The sequence below is a fragment of the Pieris rapae genome, chromosome 6, assembly GCF_905147795.1.
Source record: "Pieris rapae chromosome 6, ilPieRapa1.1, whole genome shotgun sequence".
NCBI lineage: Eukaryota > Metazoa > Arthropoda > Insecta > Lepidoptera > Pieridae > Pieris > Pieris rapae.
In genome coordinates, this window is record NC_059514.1 from 10,798,130 (window position 1) to 10,807,687 (window position 9,558).

The window sequence follows — 9,558 nt, forward strand, 5'->3', positions numbered from 1 at the left end:
ATGATGTGCACATAGTGACATGTATCGGTTTTAAAAGAGGATGTTCCGCAACAGCGCTCTAATAATACAGGCGAGAACGACAGAACAAGACAAATGGCCATGCAATAAGCGCTAGACAATTATCAAATATCAAATGTAAATGTAATTATTTCATTACAAGTAACCCGACGTATTTTTTCTTTGACTAAAGGTAACTTTTAAGAGACGTTTAGAGTGCTTTATGTCGGATAACATAATATAGATTATTAAATAAATAACACACCATGAATGTGGTTAAAAAATGTATTAAGAATATACATAGCGCAAAATCATCTAAATCATAAGCACGCCCGACATACACACCATCACGTACATACCCACACTTTTACACCATTACACAACACAACCAATTTAGGCTTAATTAATTAAATTTAATCACAGTTAGTTAATTGTATTAAATACTTTGTTTGTTTGTTCCCTTTTATAAATCTTTTTGTTATAATATAATGTATATCATGTATTCCATCTGTGGCTATATTCTCAGTGTATTTGTTTGCTTATAATTTATGTTAGCTGTAGGAGTACAAAATAAATAAATAAATTTAATGATCTTTCTCACTGTCTTCTGGATGTTACCCCACTCAGGACTGTCATTTTAAAATTCCGTCTTTTTTCCAACTTATCGTGTGTACTTCGCTGTGCCCCTCTAAGGAATGCTTCACTTGTATTACGAGATTTGGATAAACTTTGAAAAACTTCTTTTGAATCTATTCAAAACGTTCGTTTCTTTTCTTAGTGTTCTTGGAATCAAGCATCGCTCCTCATTCGCTTTGGCATTAGGAGTACAAGACAACAAGTTCAAATTCAGAAGTAATTTATTCATAAAGGTAATGCACACATATAAACGTCAAAAAAGAGATATACATTGAATAATTTTAATATTATAAATTTCTAATTATTTCTATTATCACTATGTAGTTTAAAAAATTGTAAATACTATATATTTGATTGTTATGTTTAAGTTTTAATAAACAATAGAATATCGTTTATTAAATTATATTTCTGTTTATTGTTTGTATTCTTTTACCTTGTTGTCTTTTTTGTATTGTGACACTGTAAATCGACCGTGCAAACCGATAAATAATGTATAAATGTTTCTGTGTAAATAATTGTAAAATTGTAGCAGAATTAAACATTCTATAAGCCTCAGCACCGCATCATTATTACTATTATTACATTATTGATGGAAGTCTGCGATATCCATACTTTAATGATAGTTAAAACTTTACTGTTCACAACGATTTATTTGTCACTTATTAGCTATACAATTACAATTATTAATTATGTTTAGGAACAAAATGCAAACAAATTTGGGAAAATGTATATATGAAACTACTACACTTATAACTAAACTTGAACGTCCTTATGCCTGATTAAATGGCCCCAACGTCTATGATGAGACACAGCAAAATGCATTCTGCAAACTCTTCTGCGGAAACAGCTTCAATTCTCGAGAATACGTCGCGTGTCAGATACAATTTGTTTTAAATCCGTTAAGCTTGTGCTCTACTCTATCGGTAACTTCTACGATTTCTCCGAATGTATTAAAACGTGGCAGCTCTTTGTAATCAAGGCTTATACGGGGTTTGAAAATTGCCCCTCGAACTTCTAATGTAGCAATAAATAAATTATTGTTTTATAAATAACTTTATTTTAATATGGTGATATTGCTTTAAGATAATATATGGTTTAAAGTAATTATTATAAAGGATATAACGTCCCTCAATTTAGAATAAAAACGAGTTTAGTTGTAATAACATATGAAGTCTTGCCGAATGGCGGCCGGAAGCTGAACACAAGTTGAAGCTTCTTACAAGTATGTCATACGTTCTTGTAATTAATTTCCGGCAAAGCCTTTGCCGCGGGCTCCACGTAACCTGGTTAGGAGCTTCACACTTAGTGAACCGATGATGCTATTACTATCGTAATTAATATGATCCTACGTATCTATATATATATTTACACTAAAGTTTTGTATGTCGAAAATTATTAAAAATGATTGGAATTCGTTACAAGTGTACTTTAAAGTTTATCCACTTGTGCTTCCCTCACACTTTGAAGTCGAGTTTCGTTTAGCTTTTATAATTTATTGTTTTTTAATTTATTTGTGTACTAAATTACTTTTTATTAACAAATAAGTTAATTTTCTCTCTCTATCCTCAGTCAGTAGCTTATTTCTGATCGCCGAGGTTAGCATGGGAAAATTTGGGCGGGCTGTTTCCACCGGTTTCAGATCAACGCCTCTTTATGCCGATATAACTATAGTATATAATGTTGTATAGTTATAGGCATATGTTAGACAGGCTAGTCCGTATGCGAAATTGGATCAGGTTCACAGTAAGGATCGATGACGTCTGCTATTCTCATCATTCTTCCCCAGCAACAATCATCTGTCTCAAAAGCGCCAATGCTTTTTTCTACAGAGTTAATTTAACAAGTCAAAAACTAAAATTCAAAAAAATTTTATCAAAAATATTCTAATTGGTAAACTGCGTTTAATTAACATAGCAATCCATTAATTATTCATGACATACGCAGATTACATACTAATTTCACTAATTGTGTTAGTTTGTATATACTATTGAATTATCATAGTGAGCAGCAAATTCAGTGTCAGTGTAGCTGATAAAAACTTATTCTAGTTTCTATCAAAGGTAATAATAATATTACTGTAATGCTGCAAGGTTTAAAATATTAACCACAAAACAACATTAGACTTGAAATATTCCGACTCAAGGAATACACAGAACACGATAGATTAGAGGAAAATTACAGTTGATATTATATACATACAAATTTTGGGTGTGATTGGATAGCAGACCGTGGTTGACAAGACTCATTGCGTTAAATTAATAATTCATTAGTAACTTCACGAACACTTTTTATAAGTGCCCAGACCACAGTCCTTCCAAGGTCCTTAGAATTGAATATTGTGAAAGAATAACAAAATACTGTATATATAATAATTTTATTACATATTTACAAATGATACATAGAACTCATTATACAAAATATCACAAAAGGTAGCTATAATGATCTTATTTGTCATGAATGCTCTTCGGGTGAGTATTTATATGAACACATTATTGCGACACTAGATGGCACTATTCTCTGTGGGGAAATACTTTACCAACTTACTTAAAAGCAGTAAAGTATTACAAAATAAAAATGTATGAGATAGATGTAAGTTAGCAGCGCCATCTAATGCAGTTGTCATGTTATAGTTTAGTGGTAACCGTAGCCAAGACCGTGGCCATAACCGCCGTAGCCGAGACCGCCGTAACCGGCAGATGACGAGCCGTAGTAACCGTTTCCGTATGAGCCGTATCCACCTAGAAATATATAGACAATCGTAAACTTACGAATAAATACTATAGCAATGCGGCCCTTAAATTTAGACAATCGTTCATGGTACTCAAGGAATCTGTATTATCAAAAACTGTTGTCAAATGATTATTGAATGAATAATAATGAATCACTAACCAGAGTATCCTCCGTAGCCTCCGTAACCTCCAAGAGCTCCAAGACCGTGACTACCGTAGCCTCCGTATCCGCCAAGGCCGCTGTAACCGGTGTGGTCAGTGGTGTAGGCAACTTTGCTTACTGCGACGGGTGCTGAAGAAAGAAATCTTTGTTATCGTTTGATTCACGTGTTTGTTTGAAGTGAAACATTAATATCAAGGTGTATTCAAAGCATAAGCTAATGTTGTATGAAAAAAGTTAAGTAAAAGTAGGCATTGAGTCACAAATGATTGCGATCAATGAAAACACGAAATTCAATGTTAGATAGTTCAATGTTAAGGTCGCGGTGACTACGCAAAAACCAACTTACCGCATGATCGATTACAATTTGTATTAGAATGTTCATTTTGGTATAAAGAATAGGTTTTATAGGAGAGCGTTCACTTTATGTTGCGTAAAATATATTGGATTAAAAGTACTCCTACATTCCTTAACGTTAGGTTTAGTATTTTATTTTTTGGAATTATTTCTAACAAAATGTTCATCAGTAAAACTTACTTCATCTAATTATTTACATGTTATGGAACAATAAAAAGGGATATTATATATGTCTGTTCGAAACTGTAAGCTGTAAAGTATGTAGACGTGAAATTAAAAATATTTCATATAAACTTTCACCTGGAAGAAAGTTCGTAAAATTGCTGAATTTTTCATTACTCTTGCTTTGGGATTCTTGTTGTTCTCAGTACAATTTGGAAATAAAGAGAACAATGTGATACATTTATTGTGAAAGCCTGAATACTGTCCTTTTCCTTTACAATTTCAATGTGTTTTGATTTTATGTTTAGTTTTCCCAAAGAACTTCACTAGAAACTAACCTATCATTATAAGTTTGGATTTTTTTTCGTTTCTGCTGTGAACATGTTTTTTATTATTTTTATGCACGCGTTTGCACCTGATATAATTATGAGTTTTTATCCAATTCAACGAAAATTATACATCACGCTATTTTGAACAAGTACAAAAATATTCTTTCATAAAATTTAATTCATTTTTACCCTTAATGGGATGTTGCTTTCTGAAAAAATATGAGCGATATTTGTATTAAAAACATTTGCAAATTGTTTTAAGGGAGCCTTAGACGTTTGTATATGCTAAATTAACTGAGAAAGATCAAACACTAAATAGAAAACCAATAAAAAAAGCCTGAAATATTTAATGGTAAACTTTCAAATATTCTCGCGAAATTTTAGAAAAAATTTAATCGTTAGATTAATTTTACATTTTTTATTTTTTGAATTATTTTGATGTCTTTTCATTTACTTAACCCACAAGTTGTTTTTGTTGTTGCAAAATGTTTCTGTAAGTTAATCAAAATTTCTGTCAATTCTTTAAACAAAAGTAAGTATGTTGCGTGTTGGCACTATAATTGTCTAATCAGACGCGAGTCAATTTACATAAGGAGTCATTACTCCTTATGTAATGACATAGGTGAATAATGGCAATGTGTCAAGGGTGGCATACTTCCCACGTCTTTAATCTACCAATGTTGAGGAAAATTATACCAACTTCTGAAGTGCAAATATCTTGGCCTCAAATTATACGATCTTGGCTACTATTATGAAATCTAAAAGGTAGATCGGTTTTACTGCACTATATAAAATATAATACACAATTTTATTTTAATTTTTAAATTATAATCTTTGAGAAATATGTTTTTATCCTAGGTCAATAGCACTGTGGTCTGTACGCAACAGACCAAAACGTTTCAAATGGATAGAAGGATATTGAACGACTTATTCACACGAAATGCAATAAGTATAAAGCTACAGATGCGTTGCGAGTTTTCATAAATGATGCTATATATTCCGTACTGGTACTCTATTACTTTGTCTCTAATCAAAACGAGATCGAAGATATCTCGAAAAACAAACGAATTAGCGGCTCATACTATTAAATAACAATTTATTGGATATTGTCGAAGTAAATTAAAAACTCTAAAAATATCTTAACTGGCAGGTTCGTCTAGAATGTATCCAAACCAAACGCAGGTAAACATATTATAATGTTGTTATATGAGTGTGCTTCACAAATAGGTATGATAATGCATAACGAGAGTGAATCTTGTTAAACTAATCCTAACTGATTCTAACAATTAATGCCGTTTTATTGCAGCCCCGCCTTTGTTTACTCCGCAATTTATACGACAGTTCGAGCTTAATCGGTTCCTAGATTCCGAATTAAGGCGAATAATTAACTCGCGACAAGCAATATACAATATTTACTGTTTCAATATAACTTAACATACTTTTTGCTTACTTGAGTGATGTTACTATTAAACATTATAAAATAATTGCAGCAAATATTTGTAATATGCACTTATAATAATAACAATAAGGTAATTATTCGTAATTAACACATTGCATTAGTTTCGTAAATTTAAGTTGGCCTGTCGACCGTGTCTAGCGATCCTTACTGCACGTTATTGCTTTTAATTGGCAATGAATAAAATTAGTAGTTCGTTAGGATTTGCAAATCGAGCTGTTCAATTTCTTTACGAGTAGATTAATTAGAGAGCAAGAACATTATTTTAACGGTCATTAGTTTAATAAGTGTCTGTTACAGGGAATGAGAAATTTAAAATAAACATCATATCATTTGAGGATTTATATCCGATGCATATACGGGTCTAATATTATGTACTGTGTTAGACGTGGGTTTAGATGAATATCTTAGGCTGAGTAGACTGTGTTTCGTGATTCCTACTGATCCAGAATTCATAATTGACATACCGTATCCACCGTATCCTCCGTATCCACCGTATCCACCACCGTATCCGCCGTATCCGCCGTAGCCTCCATTACCACCGTAACCAAGTCCGCTGTAGCCGCCATAACCACCAAGTCCGGAGCCGGCAAGGCCACTGTAGCCAAGACCCCCATAACCAAGACCGACAACACCACGTTTCTCGGTCTTCTTGGCTTCTTCAGCGGATGCTGCCGCGACGGCAAGAGCTACTACAATCTGGAAATTACATTTAATATTAAGTACTGAAAAATAAATAATTTGCCTAAACAGCTTCTAGTAGCTCAGTAGTATTTGCTTTATTCACCTTAAGTATTATAAAAAAAACAATTTTTAAGTAAAATCCCTTGTTATTTTGCAATAGCAACGTGTAATGTAAAGGCTGCATTGACTCACTTGGCCTTCGCCGCAGGATATCCCTCAGCTAAACACAGTGTTCAGTTATATTACTGATACCATTAATAATAGCTGTCTGATTTCCATACTTAAATAAATTTCGAGTGGGCCTATAAACTACTGGGAGACCTTCGAGGACTTTTTGGCACTCGAATAAATAATTGTATTGAAAATGCTGCCAGCGTTAAATGTGCCCTGCCACAGGGACCAAACTTTTTAAATTTGATTTCAATTTCTTTTTATTAAATTTTAACTATTTTTATTATGACTATGTTGGTTAAGAAAATTGTAAATATAATTAATACGTGATTGTTATGATTACTAAAATATGTCATTTTATTGATAAGTAGAATGTTTGAAAATAAATTTAATCTTTTTAATAATTAATTAAGATAACTTCAGTTCTTAAAATACTATTTGATAAACAAAGGATATTTGTACTAAAGGGTTAAGCAACAATTGATAAAATCTGTAAGCAAGAAGCGCAGTTCCCGACAAAGAATTACCCTTTTGATATCTAATTACTGGATAACTATTTCGCACAATGGCTATTGTCAACATTGCTTCATCCATTGTTTGTTAAATTGTACCGGCTGTAAGGACTATTCAGCTAAGCTTCGTTTATGGGTGGACATTTCTTATATTAATTAGACCTTTTTAAATTTTAAGATTTAATAAACAAACTAATTATATTGTCAACGATTTAAAAAAAAATTCAAAAACCAACAACTAGGATATTTTTCAAAATATAACAACTAAACGATCGATTTGTTTCAATGTAAATCCATTCATGAGGTACTTACCAAGAACTTCATGTTGTCTATTGTACTGTACACTGAGTGACTGATGCCTGAAGCTGCTCACTGACAGCTTTTATACCACGAATAGTGGCCGGAGGAGTCAAGGACTAACCGTTATTGTTATAATTTTAATACGTCTGTGAGAATATACGAATTCACGCTCAAATCATATCGTTACTTTTGAAAATGAGGTTAGTAGCGTAATTTTGTATTACAAAAAAATCATTATTAATAAATCGGAGGATTACCTCCGAAAATATTCAAAACTATACTATTTATTATGTAATTATAGAACAGAAAACAAATTCATTCCTTATAAAAGTAAAAATAATACGATCAATACATAAAACTAAACGAAAACATTACAACAAACAGAGAGAAAAAAAGATTTAACACCGTATACATAATAATACACCTATCTTTATTTACATGGAATTTATTGACAAATAGTGTCTGTTACACCAGTTCATAACTATAGTTTTGTTAAAATAAAGAGGTCAGAGGAAACTCTAACAACTTCTGAAAGAAAAACAGTTTCCCAAGCAAAAAGTCAAGTGGAAAAACGATGTCTTCCCGCTCAAGTTTTTTGCGAAAAGCCTCATTTTGTCAGCACGAAAGAAAATAATGATGTAGTTTTTAAAATACACGAAGAAATAAGTCAGTTTATAATTATAACTGTTGTATAATGTCCGTTGTTGCATCTGTCTGTCTATCTTTTTTTGGATAAGAATAGATGACAATCTAAGAATGGCGTTAGGTGTAAATTGTGAGATTTGAGAGTAATTGTTAGATATGTCGGCTGAACTGAGGGCTTATTGTACCTTATTGACATACTTAAGATGTGAAATTATTACAATTAAGCAAATTTGTTCAAATCTACTTTTAATTTAATAAATTCTCGAATCTTATACGTGTAATAGTTTGCGTGCATCCCTTCGTTAACGTTTTTTTTAATGTTTTGTCCAAACATAGGAGAAACTCTACAAAAACATTAAAAGCATATGAGTGCCAATACTAATTATACACTAATGTATATGAAATATGATTTTATCTATAATTTGGTTAACAAAAACGTAAAGTTCACGTTATAGCAGGTCAATTGGCGATGGGTAGCGCAAGCGCAGGTGCTTAATGTACTACTTGATTTATGGTCCTTCTTCAATTGCCTTATTATTATCTATATTTATTTGTTAGGAACAATGATAAAGTTTGGAGATGCATGAATATATCAGAACGTTTTACTAGTAATTTTCAATTATATTGTGATTAGGGTGCATGCTTCCTAAACATTTTCAGGTTGCTAACTTAAATATTTTGGAGCTGTTACCAATAGTTTTATTTCCAAAATTTGCGCCCCTTTTAGTACCCGTTTGCCACCATTAGACTTCCTCTACTTATTATTACCTTATTGCATTACCTTATTACTAATAATGTAATCCTTGTAACATCTTAATTTAGTTTTTTAGAGTTCTCCCTCCTCTAAATCATATAAAACGAATAAAAAAAAATAATGTTTACAAAATCCCGAAAATCCCCATTGCAGGTAACGCAAATATCACGTAGATTATCGCATGTCGTAGCTAAGTGGGGAAATTGGTCAACATCCTCCACCTCCATCAACACTGATATAATTTCAAATCCTAAATCAATTTGCCTGGCTTAGGCTGCTTATAAGGTAAGGCTGAATAAACACGACCGCATAAATCATAATGCCCTTACAAATTAGGTCACACAAGTAATTTCATTATTTATGACTTCTTGTTATGACGAGTAATTTAAAGTGAATCACTAATTATTATTTGTACATACTTTAATTACTTCATAACTATAAATTTAATTGTTTTCACAATTATTTTGTATCATATTTCGTTATTCTTTTTTGAGTTTTACACCTTTGGGGAATATATATTTAAATTACTCGTAGAATGTAACATTTTGGTTTTATTCAGTGTTAATTCAAAGACTCTGAGCAATTAATTCTTGTAACCATTTGAACTATAATCCTTCGGAAGTATTGGCGATTTGAAAGATCGGCATTTCAATTTGAAAACATCTT

The 9,558-nt window shown here is 31.8% G+C and overlaps 1 protein-coding gene across 1 annotated transcript; it reads right to left on the reverse strand.

The window, feature by feature from the left end:
* Positions 1 to 2,990: 2,990 nt before the first annotated feature.
* Positions 2,991 to 7,594, reverse strand: LOC110991688 (glycine-rich cell wall structural protein). Its single transcript, XM_022257152.2, has 4 exons — positions 7,506 to 7,594; positions 6,294 to 6,525; positions 3,523 to 3,654; positions 2,991 to 3,371 (listed from the first exon to the last, which is right to left on the reverse strand). The coding sequence occupies exons 1-4, from the start codon at positions 7,515 to 7,517 to the stop codon at positions 3,265 to 3,267; spliced, it is 483 nt and encodes a 160-aa protein (XP_022112844.2). The 5' UTR covers positions 7,518 to 7,594; the 3' UTR covers positions 2,991 to 3,264.
* Between the last annotated feature and the right edge of the window lie 1,964 nt (positions 7,595 to 9,558).

What these genes read in the sequence shown, in the direction of transcription:
- LOC110991688 (XM_022257152.2), bottom strand. An exon ending in CGGAGGATACGGTGGATACG is followed by an intron (nt 3,655 to 6,293) that starts GTATGTCAATTA and finishes TTCTTTCTTCAG; the next exon opens with CACCCGTCGCAGTAAGCAAA. An exon ending in AGGCTACGGAGGATACTCTG is followed by an intron (nt 3,372 to 3,522) that starts GTTAGTGATTCA and finishes ATATATTTCTAG; the next exon opens with GTGGATACGGCTCATACGGA.